The following is a 26,541-nucleotide window of genomic DNA, read 5'->3' on the forward strand; positions in this document are numbered from 1 at the left end:
GAAGCCAGTTTACAATACATGCATGATGCAGTAAGGTGCCTGAAAAAGGCCTCTAGTCTGATTCCTGTCTGCCCTGAGATGACTCCTATCAAGTTTCCAGTGAAAACGTTTCAGAGCTTTAAGTGCTTACTCTGCAAAAACAGCTCCACTGATTTCAGCTTCTTTACATCATGTCTGAACTCTCACCATAACTTTGCGTAGCTGGAACTTGCGAGCTCGTATGTCCTGCATGAGCATCTCGAACGGCGTGAGGCTGAACTCGGTGGGCAGCGGGTTGAACGGCTGCTCCTGCACCTTCTTCAGCTTCACTCCCTGCCTGAGCTCCTTCATCAGCTGCACCCACAGACGGGCCTGGCATTAAGCAATACGCAAACAACAACACCACTCATGTGCATGTGTCAGAGCAACAACACTGCTGTCCTCCCTGTCACAGACTGAATTCTCCCCTCACCCAGTCTCTGTGTTTCAGAGTGTCCAGTTCAGCCGTAGATCTGTCTTCCAGAGATTCCTCTGATGAGATCTTCTTCAGCATCTGGGCAACAAAAACATTTTTTTGTAGACAGCAGCAGTTGTCCATGACGACTGATTTTTACCTCTAAAACATGCCCACATCCACCTATAGTAAGTAAAGCAGGTCTGTGCTTCAACATAATATTCCCGTATTGTGTGTGTATAACCTCTTTTTAAGTTTTGTGGATATTATACATGGTTATGCTCAGGATATATCGACGAGTTTCCACTGGAAATGCCTTTTGGTTAAACTGTCAGCAAGGAATTTGCATTTGCACTGTTAATTTTTTATATAACTTTAATGCACATAAAAAACAGCTGCTTGTTTAAGTGAAAATACATTGATGGGGTTTTTTTTGCACTAATAAAGTTGTGGAGTTGTATTTTGTCTCGCGTCAATTATATTGTCAGTTATATTGTTATTGCAAATTTTCAAATGTATATTGTGATAAATATTTTTGGCCATATAGCCCTGCCCTAACATAAATTACTGCAGAGATTCTGTTGACTTTACAAATTTAGAAAATGTATAAAATGGTTAAATATGACACTGGAGACAAATCCAGTTACCCAAAGCTTATTTACAGAAATTCATTTATAAAGGCCATGAAAACCAAACGTTCCAGCTCATCCTGCTTCTTCCCCCCCTGAATTCTTTGAATAACTTTAACTTATTTTAAAAGCATCCACAAATCAATTTGTCAGTGTTTTGTCAGAAGTGTTTACACTTCAGCTGCTGATGTGACATTTTAATTGCTTTCAACATCTGCAAGTCCACTAATACTTCAACTGTTTTAGCACCTAATAAGTGTACATGAAAGTATCAATTGAAGTATTTGTGATAGAGATGCTTCAGGAATTTTTCAGAAAACCTATCAAGATGATCAAGATGTAAGCAAGTCAAAAACTTGATAATATATCAAGTTGTGGAAACCAGAATTACAGCATATTGCACTGACTGACTCGGAATAAAGTCTACATTCATTAGTCTTCCCATATGTTCTTGATGGGACAGCTGTGAGCGTGTCATTTTGGGTGAATGCTAATTAATAAACCATCACTAATGTTAGTTGCTAACAATACATATGAAGCCATTCATATCATTTTTGTTGCCCCGCCTGAGTAAATTATTCAGACAGTTGTCTTCTTCTTCTTCATTTGGCTGCTCCCTTTAGGGGTTGCAACATCTGCCTCCATCTTATTCTAGCATCGCTCACATCGTCCTCGGGCACACCAACCCTCTGCATGTTCTCCTTCTCTACATTCATGAATCTCCTCTGAGGTTTATTTTCCCCCTGCCTGGAAGCTCCAATTTTAACACCCTTTTAAAATTATTTTATTTTCACTCTTGCTCATATCCCTCTGTCACAAGTCATCCCTGACACTCCACCAAATCCACCCGTCTCATGCTCTCTTCTTCTCCTCTTTTGTGCACTGTCCATTGCTTTGGATGGTCGACCTCAAGTGTTTAAACTCATCTAAACTTCACCATCTCTGCGCCTTGTACCCTGCTCTCACTACAGATCACAATGTCATCTGCAAAAGTCTCAGCTCAAGGAGACTCCTGCCTGACTCCTGTCTCCTGCCTTTTTAAAAATTTTTGGGTTGGGTTGGAGGGTAAAATCAGGCGGAGATACAGCTGCTGAAACAGAAAGGTATTAACTAACAACGACTCTGGACTGAAGGCTCTCTGCCTCATCTGGATCTGCTAGAATGACACAGTGTCAGTCTACCATCTGCATGTACTCATGTAAACAGCTTTCTGCACCATGTTTCTGCTAAATATCGACCAAAAAGCAGAAACACTGCAGTGACACGCCGCAAGTCAGATTTAAGGTTGAGTAGTTGGAGGAAACTGTGGAGGCGGCTTCTTCAGTCATTTATCAGTCTGCAGGATGTAAACAGGAATATTAATGGAGAAAGGCTGTAAGAATTTCACATTTAGAGGGCACACACAAACACTACACCACTGAAGCAGCAGCTGTGGCATGTCAGTTATTCTTGTTTACACCTGTTTACAGGTGGCACACACCTGATGCTTTCAAGGACAGCTGAAACCTGAGATTGCATTACGCTGCTGAGTCAACTCTTTATTGTTTTTCTTCTTTTTAACATTCCAGTCTATCCTATGAATACAAAAAACAAAACATAAAATGACGAGATGATAACAAACTCAGCGTACCTCCTTTGCATCTCTGATCTTGACGAGGAAGGTCTGCAGCTCCAGGGTCTCAACAAACAGAGCCCTGCAGACGGCCTGGTAGTGCTCCGGAGCCAGACTTGGGTTTGCCAGTCGAGATGCACACAGCGCCATCACCTGGCGGAACGTATACACCGGCCTGATTATGTCCTCCCGGTCCTCCTCTTCCTCTACCTCCTCCTCCTCCTCTTCCTGTCCACTGTACCCCTCATCTGTTGTTGCGTTTCCGGCGGTGCTGTAGCCCCCTCCGCTTTGATCCCCTGCCGCCATGCGTTCGATGAGGCGCTCCAGCTGTGGGCTGAGCTCGCGCTCCTCAGTGTCATCCAGCCCCCAATCCAGGGCTCGGTAGATAGCCACGCCGAGCAGGTGGACCAGCTGGAGGGATGAATGAGGAGGAACACAGAAAGTCAGTTAAAAGTATTGCTAATAACTGTTTTACAGGTCCAGATAAATATAATCTAATTCACATAAAAGACTCCCTTTTAAGCATTCTTCACCCATGTTGCTGTTGCGAAGCTGGGATGTCAAACATAAGGCCCAGAGGCCAGAAGCAGCACCGCAAACACTCAATCTGGCCCACTGGATGACTTTGGAAAATGTGAAAAGGGACGTCAATTTTGGACTTTTCACTGAATTTTTACAGTTTTTAATGTTTTACAGTTTTCGTGGTAAAGACATCCCCCACTAGTATTAAATAAACAATTAATGACAATAAAATTTCCTTTTTCCCCCACCAACTACTATAGATTTGTAATTATTATCATTATCATCTATTTATTTAATTTTTACAGTGGGTCCACTGTAAAATTGTGATTACAACTTAACCTGAAGGTGGCGATGTTGTCTCACTGTCCTAATCCCTGCCTTCCTGTTGAAAGGGATTTTTCCCTTCCACTGTCGCCAAATGCTTGCCCATAACATTCAGACAGCCTGATAGGATTTCTTTTTAACTTTGTAGAGTCTTTACCTTGGAATATGAAAGTGCCTTGAGGTGACTGTTGTTGTGATTTGGCGCTATATAATAAAACTGATTTGAACTGAATCTACCATTGTTTTCAGTAACAGCAACTTTGACCCCAAGGACAAGGGACAAAAAAGTACTACACACCTTTGAAAAGCCTGACAGTAACTTATGTCTAGAGTTTCTTTCTCACCTGGCACTCTGTAGCAGGAGAACGAGGAGGCCCATCAGTGTCATCTAAAGAGACAAAAACAAAAAGATGAAACCAATAAAACCAATCTGCAAAGGTTAAGATTTTGCAATATTTTACACCTACTCCTTTTCAATCTCTAAAGAACAGAGAAAAAATGCAATATTGATTTATACACTTCACCCATCTAAAAAGTTTCATTTCCAATATGATTAAAAAAAATGCTAATAAATTGTATAAAGTAAATCCTTTGTACAATATTTTAATATACAGCAAACTAAATAAAAATATCACCTCATATACCACCTAAATGTAAAACAAATAAAGCAGTCTCCACGTGCAAAACACGAGATGTTGATTTTCTCAACAAGTAAACCCACATTAAGGCGTTCTGTCCTAATTCTCCTCTGCGTCGTGGATCTGGCTCATTTGTTGATTTGATTTTATGCTATTACAAACTTTTTTCCCCACCTCTCTTCTGTGGTGCTGCCCCATTATTTAGCTTTAATGACTGAGCTTAACTTTTGAAACTTGAATCCAAACTAAGATTTGTTCTGAGCAGTTCGCATCTCACTTTTTTAATACACCCCTCAGGTTCCCCCCCTTGCCGATGTAGCCTCGTTAAAATGTCCCAAAGCACAGATTTTATCATTTAAATTAGTTTTACATAAATTTGAGTATTCTGGAACATCCTTCAGGCAGGAAAAAAGGACAAAACCAGTCTCACTTATTATTTGTAATTTTTGAGTTTTTCCCTTTCCAGTATAAATATTTAAAAGCACTCTGCTGTACGATTATGGAGATGGATAGGACTCTTTTCTGCAGCAGCCGTTTTTCACCCCGATTCACTTCCATTTAATGCTCGTCACTTGTCATATAACACACCAGAGACATGGTTAATGGGCACATGAAGCAATTTGCACCTGTCCCTGCTTCACTTTGCTCAAACTACAACGTCACAAAGATTGATTACGAAAAAGCACAATTTTAAGGTCCAGCTGCTTCTCAGACTACATAAATGTGGAGAAGCCTGAGAAAATATCTATCAAGGTTTAAAAAAATTATATATTAATCAAAAATGTGAATGAAAATATTAAGAAATGTCCACTTTCTACTGAAGAGGTGATGCTGTTAACTGCTGCATTTATCAAGGCATCCAGTGTCTTTGAGTAAAATTAATGATTCTGAAATCTGGAAATACAAAAATTAAGACAAGAAATGAAATCTGACTTCCACTAGAGCTTGATTTTTTTTTCTAATGATCTTTATTTACAGAAAATACATAAGACCACTCCCACTCTTCACACGAGGGAACAAGTAACATAGTGGAAATATTACCATGTGTGTTTATCAAGTTTTTCAAAGTTTAGTGATGGTTTCAAACAAGGTGGGAAATACAGCAGCAGAGCAGTTTGCATGATGAGCTGCATAAAAGATTGCATGGCTTTATTGCTTTTCCTCTGATAAAGGATGGTGAAGCACCCCCCTTGCTGAAGGAGGCAATAAAGGAAACATTGAAGCACCTTTCTTTAGTACTTAGAGACACAAATTCAGTTAAGAGCTTTCTTAAGCAGGGTCAGTTTGACTGAGAGTACTGTAGCGTCACATTTCTGATTAGGAAATACAAAAATAGTTTACCCCAAGAGCTTTTTGAGCAGGTGACTGGAGTTCCCTAACATTATTTGTGCCTCGGCCCTGCTGAGGACAGCATGAAGAGTGAATGTGCTAAAATGATATAATAGTCGAGCACATTAGTAATTTTTGAAAACTACAAACAAAGAAGACTTTGAGTTTGTAACAAAATAATTGAAAGCTGTAAACACTTCCCAATAAGCTTTTGTTTTCCATGCAGGTACGATGGCAAAAGCATGAAAGGTTTTTTAGCTTCCAGCGCCAATGATTCCTGAACCAATAAGGATAGAGTATAACTGGGACCACTCAGGCTGGGCAGTTTGGAGACACAAAGCTGAGATTTTTTAGACACGTGCAGAGGAAGATGCTGAAGATGAAGCTTCCAGGCAGGAGGAAAAGAGGAAGGCCACAGAGGAGGTTCATGGATGTAGTGAAGGAGGACATGCAGAGGGCTGGTGTGACAGAGGAGGACGATGGAGATAGCGTGAGGTGGAAGCAAATGAGCCACTGTGGTAACTTCTAAATGGAGCAGATGAAAGATGATGAAGCTGGTAATGGAACCCACAGTTCCCATTATCCAAATGGATTCAGTTAGACTACAGTTAGACTCCTTTCCAGGGAGCTTGTTTTTATTCATCTCAGATCGAGGAATAAATTCCACTGGTTTTCTTTAAACTGTGAGTGAGAGCATGTTATACCTGAAGATATTTTGTTAAAGAGCAAAATTAGGTTCAAGTTCACCAAAAAATTTTGAAAGAAAAATGTTTACGAGCCTAAATGTCGGAGAAAGTGGCTTGTATGTTTTTTATTTCAAAGTCTTTTGATGGCTTTATTTTCAACATGTAAATAAAAATAAGCAACAAAAGTGCATTGTAAACAGGTTAAGTAGGAAACGGATGGCAAATTGCCACCAATAGCACTACACCACCTAGCCATTGCTTAACCTAATGGGTTGAAAGGAGCACATTGTAGTAGTGCTCACAATAGTTTTTGTTGTTTCTGGTTTAACAAGCCCTGCTTTCTTCCCAGTGAATGTTTATTAAATCATGTTTCAAGTCAAGGTTGCAAGTTATTATTTTGTTATAAAATATTAAAACCAACTTTTCAGCTTTTTATTTTATGGCACGACGCATCCTGGTTAGCAGGATGTGTTGTGCCGTTTCCTTTCAGGGATGTTTTTGCAGTATTGGTATCGATGCGTGGGAGGGGCGAGTCAGCATGCCACAGCATTCACTGATGTCAACAACAAAGAGCCCTTAGAGCGTGATGTGAACCTTAGACAAACAGAGAGTTTCTCTGTTCCTTTGAGCAGACATAGATGCTGCTTCCATTTGGCGACAAAAGAAACTCTCCATTGTGATGCACACCCCACACCACCGCCTATCTGCAGGGGTGAGACGATAGCACGAAGCCCAGTAAACCTGTCAGACAGGTTTGCATAATACTTGACCGGGGTCACACAGTGTAACCAATGATACCTTCATCTGTTTCCCACAGTTACAACCCAATAAACACAAAAGGGGAGATAATTGTGCATTGAAATCGCTTCCAAGAGCCCTCCAGCTTAGATTCAGGGAAATGCAATAACCCAGTTAGCCATATGCATATATAGCAGAGACGGGGCATTACAAATTCTTGGCTCTGGGGCTTGGTTATGGTTAGCATCAGCTTTAGCCATAACAATATGTTATGCAATAGGTTCTTGCTCTTGCTCTTGATGAAGGCAGTCGCACTTCTCTCCTCTCCTCCTCTTCCTCTCCCTTAGCTTCCCTGCTTAGCCTATGTCCTTGTCTAGTCTCGTGTTTTTTGTATTACTTTTCCCTGGAACACTCTCTCACAGTCTGTTCTCTAAAACCTAAAAGAGAATTATGGATTTGATCAACTGGTCTCTGAATGCAATTGACACCCCTTTCTCAATGAGAAGTTTGGGCTTGGGTGAGCCTGAGTGCTGAAGATATCTACCTATTCGGAACCATGATAACAGGGTTCTTGCTGATAACGACTGTGTTTAGACTGTTCTTCCCATTCCATGCAAGGCCACCTGGGTTGGCTGGAAGACTGTTTACTTAGCCTGGCAGGGCGAAGGACACTGTCTCAGCTGAACTCTGGACACATACACACACACACACGCACACAGACATATATACACATGCAGACATACACTCATCCCCCCTCCAAACGCCTTCGACGCTTATTCCCTTCTGATGCTGGCGGTGGATCAAGGAGACCAGCACACAGGCTGTGGGCCATGTACTGTCTAATTGGGCTGTCTCTCACCCTTTACCCACCCCTGTTGCTTGTCATGTGTTTCTTTGGTGTATTAAGGGTTTTTTCATGATCTTTGTGCAGAGGTGTTTTTTTCTGTTCTCAAACTGATCTCCCTGTTGGAGCTCAGTCTGGGGGGAGTTATTTTTTCTCTCCTTATCTTTCCTCATGTGGTGCATTTTCCATTGTTATACCTCTCTGACCTGTCTTCCCCATGTGACGTTTTTGTGTAATGTATGTATGGTCGGAGGGTAAGATGGCGCCGCCATTGCGTGCAATAGATCGGCAGCCTTATGAAATTTCCCTTTGTGGGACTAATAAAGGAATATTAAATCAAATCAAATCAAATAACCAGTTGCTTCCCATGTTTACCTGAACAGCTTTAGCTACAAGTTCATGTTAGTTAATGGCCACATCATGACAGCTGAAACTCAGACCATCAGTCTTCAGCAATGCTACTGGATTTGTAAGCTTGTTCAAATGCTCGTGGTCAAGGAAAACAAACTTTGATTCATGCACACACACTCGCATTCTGATGGATGAATCGGGGGATGCTGGGGATTTTCCTTTGGCACTGGTAATCTTTCGTAGACCATCTCGACCACCTGAGCCACAGCCTCAAAACAAGTACATGACTGATACATACATATATATATATATATATATATATATATATATATATATATATATATATATATATATATATATATACACACACACACTCTCTCGGAAATGAGATTTTTAATCTCAATGACATTTTTACCTGGATAAATTAAAGGCTAAATATAGTTAGTGAAAGCACATGAAATCAATAATTAGATGTTAAACAAACAGATATACTTACACACAACATCCTAGACATTTCCATTTAACTACCACAACTATTAGATCATGTTATTGTGGTGTCTAACTGCCATAAGGTGAACCCACAGTGTTCCTTCTCATTAGCTGTAAGTCACACATGGTCTCATAGCTAATGATGGAAAATGTTTCCTAAAAAAAAAAAAAAGGCCTGATACCCACACTCCCAGTCACATACAAACAGAGACATGCACTCACACACAAACACACACACTCTGCAAAGATGGACTTTGCCATCTGTTGCCATAGAAATAAGGTCTGAGAGACCAAATTCAAAAGAAACCATAAAATGACAGAAAGACAGCTGGGTTAGGAAGAGCAGGGCTTATTATAAATGCATAAAGTACATTTGAAATATGAAATTTACAGATGCAGCCTAAAATTTGCTTTTGGAAAACAGACAGCAAAAAAAACCCCAAAACAAAAAAACAACACTACGCGCACCACATACCTGTTATCCAATGTGTAAAGATAATATAGCAAAACTGCATAAAGACTACAATATCTATACACATGTTTGGCATTAATAAATCTTATCTTTTGCACAACTGATAACTGACGCTGATCAGCTGGTCACCTCAGGAGTAAAGCTGCTAGCTTATTGACCAGTCCTCACATGTTTATCACCTGGTCCTCATGCAGCTCTGAATCATTGTCGAGATATTTAATGTAGAACTGTTTACGTTAGACGTGAATCTTTTCCAAGATTGCTACTAGACATAAAACAGACTGTATATTAAAGACGGATGCCATCACCAATACCTAATGTTTCTGTACACATCAGCTGAGTTAGTGTTTTACTGTCATAGTTTCAGTTTTTTCATATTTGGAATAATTAATTAAATCTGACAATTGTTAATTAAAATTGAAAAACAAAATAAATAATAAATATAAATAAATTCGATAATTATTCATCCATTCTCTTCCGCTTATCTTTGTCAGGGTAGTGGGCTCCCACTACCAGCATGTCTTTGGACTGTGGGAGGAAGGCGGAGTACCTGGAGAGAACCGATGCAAACATGGGGAGAACTTGGGTAATTATGCATTTCAAATTTTAATTAATTAATGACACATTTGATTATTCACATTTTAATTATTACCGTAATTGTCGGGCTATAAGCCGCTACTTTTTGCACCAGCTTTGAACCCTGCGGCTTTTAGTCAGGTGCGGCTTTTCTATGGATTGTCCATGATTTTGTCATATCGTAAGACAATTTGTTTTGTTTGTTCCGCTGTTGTACGGCACTACGTTGCCTGGCGGAAGGGCATGTGATCAGACACACAGTATCGGGGTTCAAGAGTGGTATGTTGGTCACATGTCCATCCGCCAGGCAACATAGTGCCGTACAAGTAGCGCGAAAAACAAACTCAAAGTAGCGCTACGCGTTCAGCGGGAGGTGTGGATGATAAACTTGCGAAAAGCAAGTTATGCTCAACTCCACCAGTGGAATCTGACAGCGTGGAAAAGTGTGAAAACATCCATGATCACCAACGGATTTCGAAGGGCTGGACTGCTGCATGATGAAGAGGAGGACACCGCCACGGCCCTTCTGAGGGTGTTCGACTCTGACACTGACAACGAGGATTTCTTTGGTTTTGAAAGTGACAACGAAGGAAAGGAGCTGAGAGTGGATGACGAAGCCATTCTGAGCCTGTTCGTTTCGACACTGGAGAAGAGGACTTTGGTGGTTTTAGTGCGCAGGAAGATGGTGGTGAATGACTGACTTTTCTTCTTGTTAAAGCCGTGTCACTGCACCTGAGCCTAAAAGGTAGGCCGAATCTATTTTTCTGATGTGCTGTAGGTTATTGTTATGTACTACATTTGTTACTCGTTTATGAAGCACAGTACATGTTTCGTACTTGTAATTACTGCTACTTTTACATATACCTAAAAAGTTGTGCAAATATGTACCCATAACTTGTTTTTCAAAATATTAATAAAAGGGGTGTGTCTCCAAACAGCCATCTCTTTCCTGACAATTCCTTTTGTGCATATTCTCTTATATATGATAAGTCAACATTGAAACACCTGCGGCTTTTAGTCAGGTGCGGCTAATGTATGTACAAAACAGGATTTTCCCCTGATTTTAGCTTGTGCGGCTAATATTCAGGTGCGCTTTGTAGTCTGGGAAATACGGTACATGGTTCCTGTATTGTACGGAGGGCTACTATGGAGCGCCAAAACACTTATCAAATTTTATTAGATTATAACTTTTATGACCAACATTGCACCCTTTTTTATGGTGATGATTTTATACTGTATATCATAAATAGGGATATTCCTGGCGACTAATTTCTTATTCAACTAAATAAGTGGGGGGGAAAATAGACTAACTGACTAGTCTAAAGCTAAGAAGTACTTAGATATCAAGTTAAATTTGAGAACCGCTTAATGAACAACATCAAAAACTAATAACACACCTCTGTAATAACAAATATATTTATTTTCTTACTTCTTTTATATCTATTTATTAGGTTTTTTTGCACTGATGTAACCGGAGCCTCGTCGTCTTGTCTCTCTATATGCTGCATTGGATATAGCGGAGATAACAATAAAGTTTACTTTGACTTTGGCCAAAGGCACTGGAACCATTAATTACATTCTTCAGTAATGAATCATGCCTCACCTCGCATCGTGCATTATGAACATACTCCAGACAGACAGCGAAGAAGAAGAAAAACACTTAAAATAAACTGATGTTAAATATCATAACAAAACAAGCCACTACAAAAGATGTTCACGCATAACTAAAATATGACAAAAAATAACTTTAGAAAAACGACTAAATCGTGACTGAAAAGTGTGGTGCATTGTGTCTTGCATTATGAATGATGCACGTTGCTTGAAAATGAATGAAACGATTTCAATAAAAGTTAAAATATAATATTAAAAATAATAAATCATCCAGCTGATAAATGTAATCTCTCCTGGGTCTACACTGAGGCCTCCTCCCAGTAGGACATACCTGACTGGAACACCTTACCCAGAAGGTGACGGCCTCATCTGTCTCCTTTTGATGTGAAGGACTAGCGGTCTCTACTCTGAGCCCCTCCCAAATCACTGAATTCCTCACCTTATCGCTAAGGAAAAGCCTGCCCACCCCTCATACTAAGCTCATTTCTTTTGCTTGTATCCGCAATCTCATTCTAACAGTGTTAACTGTTAAAAGACGAGGCCTAGATTAACAGATTTATGGCATTTAAGACCACTAAAAGACTATCTAAAAGATCTATCTCCTCTGGTCTTAAAATGTGTTCGTGGGACTACCAACAGCCTTAGATGTTCTCATGGTTCCAGAGAGGGGCGTGGGGTTCTAAAAGATCAGAAATGTAGGCAGGAGCATCATGATTCAGAGCTTTAAAAGTCAATGCTAAGATTTTGAATTCTAAAATTTACTGGAAGCTAGAGCTGGGCGATAGAACGATAACGATATGTATCGCGATATAACTTTTACTCGATAGAGAAATTAAGCTATCGCGATAGACCTCGCCGCTCTTGTCCTCTTAAAAAAAAAAAAAAAAAAAAAAAAAAAAAAAAAGGTCAGCCGATCCAAATTCAGTAGCGCAGAGCTGAACCAATCACAGCCGCAGCGTCACGTCGCGTGACTTGCTACGTACAGCACAAGTGCCAAGCCGCACGTGTGTTTGTTTGGGAAGCAGCCAGCGGGTAATGGAGCCAGCGCATAATGGAGGAAATGAGTGTGCCGACTAGAAAAATCAACCGAGCGTGACCGAAGAGAAAACAGATGATGGTTCCAATGCCGGAGAGATTGTCGAACGGAAGAGCCAAAGAAGTTCCGTAGTGTGAAGGTATTTCGGCTATTTCAAGTCTGACAAAAAACAGAGTAGCGTGCACTGTAAATTGTGCCGAAAGCAAGTCTGGAAATACAATAAACTGGTGCATGCGTCACACTGTGCGCCGCGTTATTGTTTCGGTGAAATGAATTTCTACAATACTGTTACTGTTAATTCTACTCTCTGCAGTGTTTAAATGCTTACATATACACACAGTTACTGTCGGTCCACACATACGACTCGGTTCTGCTTCTATGCCGCAGCTTTGTTTACTTTTTCCCACCGAGGCTTCTAGACTTCTGATTGGCCAACATTTCTGCACGGTTAGGAATCTAGCGCCACCTGCTGCTTTGGCATGTTCATAGCAGCGTTTTCCTTCATTTCTGCCTTTATGTGTGGACGGGATTATTTTTTAAAACGAAAACGGAAAATCTCAGTTTTCAAAAATACCCGTGTACGTGTGGACGTAGCCTCGGTCTCTGACTGGAAGCGCTAATTCGTCATTCGGCTTTTGTCAGACTAAAGTAACTGTTAAAACTGTTTGAAAAGCTAAGCTATACAACAAGGAGAGACTGAGAATTTCCTTTTAGTTCTCAGTTTATTTGATATTGACAAAAGTTAGTCAGTTTTGTCTGTTCTTCTGTAAAACAAACTAAGATTTATTTTTAGAATTAATATTTTGTTTCTAAGTGGAATTGACAATTTAGTCTGTTTCATTTGTTCTATTTTGAAACTTAAACGCTTTAGCGGCTGCCTTTTGTGTAGTTTGCAATATTTGCCTTTATTTATCTGAAAAAGTCTCATGTTCCTTAAGTACATCTACCCTGTTGAACTTATTATGGGAAATAAATATTTAAAAACAAGCTGCTGATTATTTCACATTTTACTTGTGAGCAACGGCACATTTAAATCTTACAAATATAGTTATTTGGCTTATATCGTGATAGATATCGTTATCGCCTGAAATGAAAAAAACATATCGTGATATGAAAAAATCTCATATCGCCCAGCTCTACTGGAAGCCAATGTAATGGGCATAAAACTGGTGTAATGTACTCTCTTTTTCGTGTCTTTGTTTAGAGCTTTGCAGCAGCATTCTGGACTGACTGGAAACGATCAAGATTATTTTTGCTCAAAGAGACAAAAAGACTGTTACAGTAATCTAAGCATAAAATAAAAGCATGAATAACCATTTCTAACTCTGATTTAGACAACAAAGTTCGTAGTTTGGAGATAGTTCTTAGCTGAAAAAGGCAGTTCCTAATTAACTGACGAGAGTGTTGCTCTAGGGACTTGGCGGAATAAAAAAATAACACCAAAATACCTGAGACTCGGCTGGACAGAGGAGCCAAGAGAACCAAGATGCTGTTTGATTATAGCTATTTGGCTGTCGGGGGCAATAATGAATGTTTCTGACTTCTCAGAGTTCAGCTGCAAGTAGTTGTCTCCAAGCCACTGTTCAATGGAAGCTAAACATTTTATTAAAGAGAAAAGTTTTTGGACTTCCATCGGCTTAAAAGAGCAGTAGAGCTGAATATCATCAGCATAGAAGTGATAAGGGGAACTGCCTAATTATAAGTCCTAGAGGTAACATGTACAAGAGAAAAAGAATAAGTCCCAGAACTGAACCCTGCGGCACCCCATATGCCAGGTCCTTAGAGTATGACATAAACTGATTTTCAAAAACACTAAAATTTCTATTGGAAAGGTATAACTGAAACCACTCCAGAGCAAGACCAGGCACACCGACTACATCCCGGAGCCTGGTAACCAGATGGTATAGTCCTAACTTTGATAAGGACCAGCAGTCTTCAAGGACTACCAACTATAATGCTGTCAGGTAGGGTGTAGCACTCGGTTGTCCTTTGTACTTTTCAAATCATTAAAAGTGGATTTATTATAGTACAATAACCACCACGGGAAAATCACGTCAGTGCAACTCTGTTTTATTTATAAAGCCCCTTTATGAATCACTGAAGTAACTCTACATGTGTACAAAGAACTGAGGTAATATCAGGTGCATGCTCTAAAGCATGAAGAACAGAGTGAGCACTATAATGGGAGGACTGCGTGTTTCATGTTTCAGCAGCGCATGGTCAGAAAGCTGAAAAACTGCCTTATGTTTCACTTCTTGAAAAGTGTAGTTAAACATTTGAGTGGTGCAACCTTTTTATCTGACAAGAGCAATATGCGGACTTTGACTATGAGCTGGCCTTAAGTACACTTAGTGAATCCCTCTTAATCTCACCCTGTAGCCTGACCCTTGAATGTCTTTCAGCAGCCATTATATGAAGACCTTCTGACTATATATATATACATACACACACACACACACACACACACATATGCACACACACACGCACATATATACAGTGGCTTGCAAAAGTATTCGGCCCCCTTGAACTTTTCCACATTTTGTCACATTACAGCCATAAACATGAATCAATTTTATTGGAATCCTGCTGTTCACAAACGCTGTCCATCTAATCTGACTGAGCTGGAGCTGTTTTGCAAAGAAGAATGGGCAAGAATTTCAGTCTCTAGATGTGCAAAGCTGGTAGAGACATACCCTAAAAGACTGGCAGCTGGAATTGCATCAAAAGGTGGTTCTACAAAGTATTGACTCAGGGGCTGAATAATTATGCACACCCCACTTTTCAGTTATTTATTTGTAAAAAAAATGTTTGGAATCATGTATGATTTTCGTTCCACTTCTCACGTGTACACCACTTTGTATTGGTCTTTCACGTGGAATTCCAATAAAATTGATTCATGTTTGTGGCTGTAATGTACGGTGGCCCCTAGAGACAAAGCATGTACAAACTCCAAAACACTTACAAATTCCAAATAGCACGCACAAACTTCAAAACACGTACAAAATCCAAAACACATGCAAACTCCAAAACATGTGCAAACTCCAAAACACATACAAAATCCAAAACACATGCAAACTGCAAAACACATGCAAACTCCAAAACACATGCAAAATCCAAAACACGTACAAACTCCAAAACACATGCAAACTCCAAAACACATGCAAACTCCAAAACACATGCAAACTCCAAAACACGTACAAAATCTAAAACACATGCAAACTGCAAAACACATGCAAACTCCAAAACACATGCAAACTCCAAAACACATGCAAAATCCAAAACACGTACAAACTCCAAATCACAACGGAAGTGCTCCAGGATGCTAGGGGCAGTGTTGAGCTCGATTTGCAAAATAAACGGCAAGTTTGTTGCAAACACATGGGCTGTATGGGACGGTCTAGTCTCCGTCGCGCTTTCCAGGTTGCCTAGCAACCATGATACTAACCGCTGCAAACGTGTCATACAACTTTGTTTGACAGAAATGAAGGAGAACATATTTTTTTCATTTGTTTGTTTGTTTCTACAAGAGCTTTGTGTGATTTGATAAGTATCTGAGGCTGAGACCACAGGACAGTAAAACATAATTTTTGGGCTTCATTTCTGTACTGAACAGTCATTTAAGATTAGCTAGTAAATAACAATTAGCTCCCCTCCTTGAATCGCTACCTTATCGTGGTGGAGGGGTTTGTGTGTCACAGGGATCCCAGGGGCTATGTTGTCTGGGGGCTTTTGCCCCCTGGTAGGGTCTCCCATGGCAAATTGGCCCTGGGTGAGGGACCAGACAAAGAGCGATTCATAAGACCCTTATGAAAAGGACACCGAGGGAACAGTTTACCCTGCCCGGGATAGGGTTACCGGGGCCCCGCCCTGGAGCCAGGCCCGGGGAGGGTGCCCGAGGGCGAGCGTCTGGTGGACGGGCCTTAGTCCATGGGGCCCGGCCGGGCACAGCCCGAAGAGGAGACATGGGCCCATCCTCCCGCAGGCCCACCACCCGCAGGAGGCGCCATAGGGGTCGGGTGCATTGTGTGCCGGGTGGCGGCCAGGAGCGGAGGCCCTGGCGGACTGACCCCCGGCTGCCAAGACTGGCAATAGGGACATGGAATGTCACCTCTCTGGTGGGGAAGGAGCCTGAGTTAGTGCGTGAGGTTGAGAGGTACCGGCTAGATATAGTCGGGTTCACCTCTACGCATGGCTTGGGCTCTGGAACCAGTCTCCTGGAGAGGGGCTGGACTCTGTCTCAGTCTGGAGTTGCCCCTGGTGAGAGGCGGCGGGCTGGGGTGGGTATCCTAATATCCCCTCGGCTTGCTGCCGGTACGTTGGGGTTTTTCCCGGTGGACGAGAGGGTTTGTTCCCTGCGCCTTAGGGTCGGGGAACGGGTCCTGACTGTCATCTGCGCTTATGCGCCGAGTGGCAGTTCAGAGTACCCAGCCTTCTTAGAGTCCCGGGGGGGGGGGGGGGGTGCTGGAGGGTGATCTGTTGTCCTGCTGGGAGACTTCAATGCTCACGTGGGTAACGACAGCGAGACCTGGAGGGGCGTGATTGGGAGGAACGGCCTCCCTGATCTGAACCCGAGCGGTGCTCTGTTATTGGACTTCTGTGCTAACCACAGTTTGGCCATAACAAACACCCTGTTCGAACATAAGAGTGTCCATAAGTGCACGTGGCACCAGGACGCTCTAGGCCGTAGGTCGATGATCGATTTTGTAATCGTATCAGCAGACCTGCGACCATATGTTCTGGACACTCGGGTAAAGAGAGGGGCTGAACTGTCAACTGATCACCACCTGGTGGTGAGTTGGATCAGGTGGCGGGGGAGGACGCTGGACAGACCTGGTGCACCTAAACGCGTAGTGAGGGTGTGCTGGGAACGTCTAGCAGAGGCCCCAGTCCGCGAGATCTTCAACGCACACCTCCGGCAGAGCTTCAACAGCATTCCGAGGGAGACTGGGGACATTGAGTCCGAATGGACCATGTTCAGCGTCTCCATTGCCGAAGCTGCTGCATTGAGCTGCGGCCGCAAGGTGGTTGGTGCCTGCCGTGGTGGTAATCCCCGAACCAAATGGTGGACTCCAGAGGTGAAGGGAGCCACCAGGCTGAAGAAGGAGTCCTATCGGGCTTGGTTAGCCTGTGGGACTCCGGAGGCAGCCGACAGGTATTGACAGGCCAAGCGGAATGCGGCTCGGGCAGTGGCTGAAGCAAAAACTCGGATGTGGGAGGAGTTCGGAGAGGCCATGGAAAAAGACTTTCGGACTGCCTCGAAGAGATTCTGGCAAACCGTCAGACGTCTCAGGAGGGGAAAGCGGTGCTCTACCTGCACTGTGTATAGTGCTGGCGGAGCGCTGCTGACGTCGACTGAGAAAATTGTCAGGCGGTGGAAGGAATACTTCGAGGACCTCCTTAATCCCACTGACACGTCTTCCGAGGAGGAAGCAGAGTCTGGGGATGAGGGGAATGACCCGCCAATTTCCGGGGGCGAGGTCACTGAGGCAGTTAAACAACTCCTTGGTGGCAGAGCCCCTGGTGTTGATGAGGTCCGCCCCGAGTTCCTGAAGGCTCTGGACGTTGTAGGGCTGTCCTGGTTGACACGCCTCTGCAATGTTGCGTGGAGATCAGGGGCAGTACCTGTGGACTGGCAGACCGGGGTGGTGGTCCCCATCTTTAAGAAAGGGGACCGGAGGGTGTGTTCCAACTACAGGGGGATCACACTCCTCAGCCTCCCTGGGAAAGTCTATGCCAGGGTGCTGGAAAGGAGAGTTCGTCCGTTAGTCGAACCTCGGATACAGGAGGAACAATGCGGTTTTCGTCCTGGTCGCGGAACACTGGACCAGCTCTTTATCCTCTCCAGGATACTTGAGGGTGCATGGGAGTTTGCCCAACCAGTCTACATGTGTTTTGTGGACTTGGAGAAGGCATTCGACCGTGTCCCTCGGGGTGTCCTGTGGGAGGTGTTGCGGGAATATGGGGTGTCTGGCCCATTGCTACGGGCCATTCGATCCCTATACAACCGTTGCAAGAGCTTGGTTCGCATTGCCGGCAATAAGTCGGACTCGTTCCTGGTGGGTGATGGGCTCCGCCAGGGCTGCCCTTTGTCTCCGGTTCTGTTCATAATTTTTATGGACAGGATTTCTAGGCGCAGCCAAGTGGCGGAGGGCTTTCGCTTTGGTGGCCTCAGAATCTCATCTCTGATTTTTGCAGATGATGTGGTTCTGTTGGCTTCATCGGGTGAGGGCCTCCAGCTCGCACTGGAACGGTTCGCAGCCGAGTGTGAAGCAGCGGGAATGAGGATCAGCACCTCCAAATCTGAGGCCATGGTTCTCAGCCGGAAAAGGGTGGAGTGCCCACTCCGGGTCGGGGATGAGTTCCTGCCCCAAGTGGAGGAGTTCAAGTATCTCGGGGTCTTGTTCGCGAGTGATGGGAGAAGGGAGCCGGAGATCGACAGACGGATTGGGGCTGCAGCTGCAGTAATGCGGACGCTGCACCGGTCCGTCGTGGTGAAGAGGGAGCTGAGTGTAAAAGCGAAACTCTCAATTTACCGGTCGATCTACGTCCCTACCCTCACCTATGGCCACGAGCTGTGGGTAGTGACCGAAAGAACGAGATCGCGGATACAAGCGGCAGAAATGAGCTTCCTCCGAAGGGTGGCTGGCCTCTCCCTTAGAGATAGGGTGAGAAGTTCGGCCATCCGGGAGGGGCTCAGAGTAGAGCAGCTGCTGCTCCACATCGAAAGGAGCCAGCTGAGGTGGTTCGGGCATCTGACAAGGATGCCCCCTGGGCGCCTCCTGGGTGAGGTGTTCCAGGCATGTCCCACCGGGAGGAGGCCCCGGGGCAGACCCAGGACACGCTGGAGAGATTATATCTCTCGGCTGGCCTGGGAACGCCTTGGTATTCCCCCGGATAAGCTGGAGGAGGTGGCTGGGGAGAGGGAGGTCTGGGCCTCTTTGTTTAGGCTGCTGCCCCCGCGACCCGGCCCCGGACAAAGCGGATGAAGATGGATGGATGGATGGATGGATAACAATTAGCTAATGTTGTTCATGAGACTAAAGTCATATCACTTTGGTAATGTAAATATAATATGGCCAATATTATAGTTATTATATTAGTCATTATTAGCTATTACAGCAGTGAACATGAACTCTGTGTCAAATACTGAGCTTCAGTACAGATTCAAGTTGCAGTTATTTACATGTCTTATCACCTTAAATCTTCACTCAAAGACAAGTATATACGAATGACTGCCAAATTTATTTGCCACTGAAGCAGAAGGATGGCATCTGAATAAAACCTCTCTTGACATGCCTAGATGACATTAAACGGAACACCGCCTTTGCCTCCGCGAACACATCGGACTACAAACACGCACATTACCAACTCCGGAAGACGATCAAAGCAGCCAAACGTGAGTACAGGGACAGGGTGGAACAACAGTTTGACAACCCTCGGAGTATGTGGCAGGGACTAAACACGATCACAGACTTTAGAGGGAAAACCAGCACACCGCAGACCACGGCCTCTCTGTGTGAGGATCTAAACGTATTCTACGCTAGATTCGACACAGCGAACACCATGAGACCGGACAGTGTGCGCACCGCGGATGACGTCAGTGCGCACACTGTGTCTGAGGAGGATGTGCGGAAGTGCTTCAGGAAGGTGAACGCACGCAAAGCTACTGGTCCGGACGGGATTCCCGGCCGCGTCCTCAGGTCATGCGCGGCTCAGCTGGCTGGAGTGTTCACGCACATCTTCAACCTTTCCCTCTCTCTGTCTGTAGTCCCAGCCTGCTTCAAAATGGCCACCATCGTCCCTGTACCCAAATCCTCCACCATCTCCTCATTGAACGACTGGCGACCTGTAGCCCTGACCCCCATCGTAAGCAAATGCTTCGAGAAGCTGGTCAGGGACTTCATCTGCTCTGCACTACCCGACTCACTGGACCCTCTACAGTTTGCATACCGCCACAACAGGTCCACTGATGATGCCATAGCCCTGACACTACACACTGCCCTGTCACACCTGGAGAAGAGAGACACGTATGTGAGGATGCTGTTTGTAGATTACAGCTCAGCATTCAATACCATCGTTCCCTCGAAGCTGGACAGGAAACTGCAGGATCTAGGACTGAGCAGCTCCCTCTGCAGCTGGATCCTTAGCTTCCTGTCTGACAGACGCCAGGTGGTCAGACTGGGCAGCATCACCTCATCCCCCATCACACTGAACACTGGTGCTCCACAGGGGTGTGTACTGAGCCCTCTCCTGTACTCACTCTACACCTACGACTGCACAGCCACTAACAGCTCCAACATCATTGTGAAGTTTGCGGACGACACTACAGTGGTGGGTCTTATCACCAACGGTGATGAGACGGCTTACAGGGAGGAGGTCAGCGCCCTGACCCACTGGTGTCAAGACAACCATCTCACCCTCAACGTCGCAAAGACAAAGGAGTTGATAGTGGACTTCCGGAGGTGCAGAGAAGTACACACCCCCATCACCATCAACAGCGCTGCTGTGGAGAGAGTGAGCAGCTTCCGGTTCCTTGGCGTACACCTGGCTGAGGATCTTACGTGGTCAGTACACACAAACAAAACAGTGAAGAAGGCCCAGCAGCGCCTCTTCTTTCTCAGGAGACTGAAAAGATTCGGCATGAGCCCCCGCATCCTCAGGACCTTCTATCACTGTGCCATTGAGAGCATCCTCACTGGATGCATCACCACCTGGTATGGCAACAGCACCGCCTACAACTGCAAAGCTCTCCAGCGAGTAGTGCGGTGCTCTGAACGGATAATTGGAGGTGAGCTTCCCTCCCTCCAAGACATCTACAGGAAGCGGTGCCTGAGGAAAGCGGGGAGGATCATCAAGGACTCCAGTCACCCCAGCCATAAACTGTTCAGACTGCTTCCATCAGGAAGGAGGTTCTGCAGCATCCGGTCCCGTACCAGCAGACTGAGAGACAGCTTTTTCCATCAGGCCATCAGACTGCTGAACACGTCATAGACACCTCAGCTTCACTACTGGAACTTCAACATTATGCACTCCACACTGTATATAAATGCCACTTGTTTTGCACATATTCAACTCTGTATATTTTATATATTTTATTATTATTATTATTATTATTATTTTTATTTTTATTTTTTTTTTTTTTACTATTTAATTTGTAAAAATGTGTATACACACACACAGACACACACACACGTAGGAAAATATTTAGTATACACATCCAGAAATGCATACACTATTATATATTGTACATATATTTATTAGTTTCAGGTTGGCCATTCTTGTATTTTGCTCATTTGTGTTGTTGTGTTTGCACATCTCTGTTGCTTGTGGGGCTCGCACACAAGAATTTCACTCGCATGTGCTGTGCCAGTGTGCCTGCACATGTGATGTGACAATAAAAAGTGATTTGATTTGATTTGATTTGATTTAAAGCTTGGTTGGCTCCAAACTTTTTAAATTTGAATGAAAAGAAAACAGATTTGTTGGTGTTTGGACCCAGTGGCCCCTGTGAGTCCTCTTCTTTTGATTTGGAACCCCTGGAAGTTTATTTTAAACCTGTTGTTACTGCCCTTGGTTTTAAGTTGGACCAGTCCAGTTTTTATCATTTAAGGCGACTGGCAAGAGTAAAATCTTTTCTTTCTAGGCAGCACTTTGAAACCGTGATCCATGCTTTTATTTCTTCCCCTGTGGACTACTGTTAAGCACTTTATGTGGGGGTCAGTCAGGTGTTACTCTGACGTCTGCAGCTGGTTCAAAATGTATATTGACAGTGCATATATAGGTGTATCATATATAAGAGACAAATGTTGTTCCTTCAGTATGTTGGCATTACTAAATTTGGCTCAATGCTTACATACATGTGTAAAAAGAAAATGTACAAGCTGTGATAACTGTTTCTGATAAAATGAAGAGTAGACTGATACATTAAATATTCCTTTATTGGGTGAGAAAATCAGACCATGTCATAACTGCTTTAAGTCATACAGAATAGATATCAGAGCCTTAAACAGGCGGACTTCTACTAAATGGGTCAAACTGGGCAGAAGGTATACAAACACATAACATCCTTATAGAATATGATGTAACACTACAGATCAACTTACCTCAGAATATATAAAGCAAATAAACAATTACAGCAATATGATGCAACAAACACAGCAGTGCTACTAATCCAAAATACTCAAAGCTTCATAGAAGTGAAACAAACATTTATTTTTAGCTCTATTCTGCTGCTGATACATACTTTATTTTTCTGAACATTAAACTTGTTGCTGCCTTTCATAGTGTGTAACTTAAAGGCCCTGAGTACTTTCTCCCACACTGAAAACACTGGAATGATAAAATTATTTGAACATTACCTAATAAGACTGTTTCAGGACAGACAATAAGTTATGTTAAACTTTTCTATCAGTCCTTCACAAACAGGGAACAGTCTGTCTATTCTCTCCATCTGTCAGCTGCTGCTGGTTCTTCCTCCTCCTCTTCCTCACACACTGCTGAGTTTGTCCTGGTGGATCATCAGGGGTGCAAAGCCTCACAGATGATGTGCAGCAGTGGGTCCCTCAGTCTGTCCTCACTCTGGACACTTGCAGGTGTCACACATAGAAATCAAATGTGTGATAAGCTGCAGGATTCAAACACAAGTGTAACTTATAAATACATGTTCTTCCTTTTTTACACAATCAACAGAGAGAGAGTGCAGGACAGACAGACAGGTGACAGTCTCAGGTGTACACACTGCTACAAAACAGCACAAAAGAAGGAGGATTTAGTTTGTGTTATTACGAAACAAAAAGAGTTCCCAGATGGTACAGTGGACACATGTGTGACTCCTGTGATTAAAGCATCTTTCTTTCAGCTTAACGAGTGAACTGTCAGCTCGTTCAAACACACGTTAAAGTCCGTTTGGCTCGACACCACTGAACAGAGGCAGCAATATAACATAGCTACCATTAACAGTGCAGTGAATCCTGCTTGTGCCGTGATATTCAGGACTGCAAACCGAGCAGCATCACTGACTTTCAGCTTGTTGTGTTTGTGGATATATGACTGACTTTAATTATCCATAAAATCATCACAATCTCTGTAAGATTAAAGTCAACTATTGAACGGCGTATATTTTGAAGTAAAGGCTTTAAAACCAAGTCACATAACTTTCCTGACATGTGGCCAACACTAATGTTTTAATGTTCTTCATTATAAAAACATTTGCGCATAAATAAGTGACATAATATTCACGACTTACTTCTGAAAGTTTACTCTTCGTCCGCTCCGCTTCCGCCGTTTTTTTTCGGCAAAATTATCCACACCACCGCTGCGCTATGAAGTCTGGGATATGTTGGGCCATGAAGGCTACACCGACCAATCCTTAAAATTCAGGGAAATTAAGGACGCATTTGAGGGCCACATTTCGAGCAGCCTTTGAATTGGGACAGCCTTCGTCGTGTCACTGTGACGTAATCGGCCTTAAAATGCAGCCTTTAAGGCTGCAGACCCCAAATCCGGTCATTGGTACTTCCTGGCTTGTGTAGTTACTAGGTAACAAAAGCTCAACACTGCCCCTAGCGTCCTGGAGCACTTCCGTTGTGTTTTGGAATTTGCATGTGTTTTGGGGTTTGCATGTGTTTTGGATTTTGCAAGTGTTTTGGAGTTTGTATGTGTTTTGGAGTTTGTACGTGTTTTGGAATTTGCATGTGTTTTGGGGTTTGCATGTGTTTTGGATTTTGCACGTGTTTTGGAGTTTGCACGTGTTTTGGAGTTTGCACGTGTTTTGGAGTTTGCAAGTGTTTTGTCTCTAGGGGCCACCGTAGTAATGTGACAAAATGTGGAAATGTTCAAGGGGGCCGAATACTTTTGCAAGCCACTGTATATACATATATATATACACATATATATAGTTATGAGATTAGGGCTGCCACGATTAGTCGACTACTCACGATTACGTCGACTATCAAAATCGTAGACGACTAATTTAATAGTCAACGCGTCGTTTGAAGCTTCGTAAGATCCAGACCCAGGACTATGTAGCAGGATTTAAGAGTGTAATAACAGACTGAAACAGAAGATGGCAGCAATGCATCTACAAGGATGCCAGCTGCCGTTAAACGCCAAAGAAGAAGAAGCAGAAGTAGAAGAAGCAGTCTCCGATATAATAGCTGTGTCCAAATTCAGGGTTCGCATCCTTTGGAGGAGCGACGCGACAAAGGCTGTCCAAATTCAAAGACTCCTCCAAATGCATCCTTCATTTGCCCAGATTTGAAGGATGGGTCGGGTGTGTTCTTCATGGCCCAACCTATCCTAGAATTCAGAGTGCGACCCAGCCAATTCCAGTTTCCAACAATGGCGACTGCTACTTAGTTTTAACATTACTCTTTCTGGGTCACAAAATAAACTTTTCAGGTATTTTCAGGCAAAATGTAGCTGTGTAAACTTCAAATATCTGCTCGAGTTATCAAGACATTACATATTTGCAAAAGTGCTTCAACGTTTACGGAGACGTCTGTTACCCACCAGCTCAACAGCTGACCAGGTGGTCAAGGCTCACTAGAGCCCGTGAGAACAGCAAATACCCGGCACATTGTTTTCAAAACCCCTGCGGTCTTTCACTACTCAGGTTAAACATGATATATAAGTCACTTAGATAACTTAAAAATGTTATAGTTTGGCTTTTTTTCAGAATTTTATTTGTTCCTGAGTAAATCGATTTGGCTGAGATTAAAGTTATTGTTTTCACACAGCTGAATAAACGTCAAACAGAAAACTGATTAAACAGAAGTATGAGATGGTCGAGAATTTACTCCAGTGTCCTGTTATATTTTAGATAGCAAAGAGCAGACGGCTGCGTTTATTAAATTCCACCGAGACAATCGGCAAATTTCATTAAAAGTTCAATAAACTATAATCTGCTCTTTATTTTTAGTTGGCACATACCTTAAGCACTTCGAGTTGTAAGCTAATGATAGTTATATGGAGATCGACAGACCATGTGACTTTCGTGCATTGCATTGTAGGTACGAGTGGCAGCAAAATCAAAACACTGCATCGAGTGCTAGCATTTCCAGCACCGGTAATCATTAATTCTGCGGTTTTAATCCCTACTTGCATTTTATTTGCCCCCAAAACAGTTCTGTACAAAACGAAGGAGAACACAGCAAGTCCGTAAAAAGGCAAAAAAAAAGGTACGAGGAAAAAAATCTAAGGAGTGAAAGGGTCAGACCCATACGAGCATACAGAGTGGACTAAAGACGTTAGCGTGCTGCCCAACTTTCATCACGCTCATATTTATAATGATATGGTCCTAAGTGTGAGTGTTGGGCTCACGAAATGTTTAGTAACTTCCCTGCAAAGAGCCCAGGTCCAGTTTACTTTGGTGTATCTATTTTCTGATTTAGACTATTTCATTTCACAGCTGTTGTTAAAATTTTTTCTTTGTCTCCTGTACAGGCCAACGCAATCTATTTGTCTTTTCAGGTTGTAGTATTACACAACATTAATAATTCATTAAATTTATTGTCTTTATATATAACTGGCATTATTGTTTCATTTTATTATAGAATCTTAAAAGAAAGAGGCAAAATTGTATTCCATTATGCTTTATTAGCTGCTTTGGTGAAAAACAAATCAGCACTGCAAAAGAAACAAAGAAAACCATTTCAAAACAACATACTGGAAAACAGTTATTCATCACTTGATTGCTTCTTAACCGATCAAATCTCGCTGTGGTAGTGCTTTAAACTCGGTATGACCCAGGTTGATAGAGGGTGCCCGGTCTGGATTGCATTCCAGCATTTTGTAGGCTGGTTTGCCTACAAAACACAACAAACATTAGCCCGCAAAGCCACAGTGAACAAAGCAGCATAGCGCAACGAATTCAGTTCAAATCAATATAAGACTTATTTGTAACCTACAGCAACAATTATGTTATGATAAATTACGTATTAATTACAACAAAAGACTTACCTTCGTGGAAATGCTTGGAGCAGACTAACATGTGAGTTGGAGTGTTCTGGAACATTATATTTGGTCTTCGAATAGTTGCAATCCAGGCCATCCATCACCTCTTTGTGACTTCGGAAACATGACCTGAACAATTTGTCTTCCACGACGGAATCTGATAAAAACCGATCTCTTTACCCGTCGGCTTCCCGCGTCTCTCATGCTACCGGCTATGGCAGTAAATAAAAAAACAACTTATTGCCATTCTTTGTGTTTCTGTTTATCTCTGTGTGACTGTTGTCTTGTAATAATCCAT

At 43.0% G+C, this 26,541-nt stretch overlaps 1 protein-coding gene across 1 annotated transcript in view; it reads right to left on the reverse strand.

The window, feature by feature from the left end:
• Positions 1 to 26,541, reverse strand: part of spire2 (spire-type actin nucleation factor 2) — a 57,211-nt gene that overhangs the window by 21,217 nt on the left and 9,453 nt on the right. The window contains exons 2-5 of the mRNA XM_085280749.1: positions 3,865 to 3,908; positions 2,693 to 3,085; positions 452 to 532; positions 187 to 351 (exon numbers count right to left, since the gene is read on the reverse strand). Of these exons, the coding sequence (XP_085136875.1) occupies positions 187 to 351; positions 452 to 532; positions 2,693 to 3,085; positions 3,865 to 3,908 (683 nt within the window). The remainder of the gene's footprint in view (positions 1 to 186; positions 352 to 451; positions 533 to 2,692; positions 3,086 to 3,864; positions 3,909 to 26,541) is intronic.

Source organism: Mchenga conophoros, linkage group LG7 (genome assembly GCF_057382185.1).
Source record: "Mchenga conophoros isolate Kocher_MC1m ecotype Shallow Benthic linkage group LG7, M_conophoros_male_GT1.1, whole genome shotgun sequence".
Taxonomy (NCBI): domain Eukaryota; kingdom Metazoa; phylum Chordata; class Actinopteri; order Cichliformes; family Cichlidae; genus Mchenga; species Mchenga conophoros.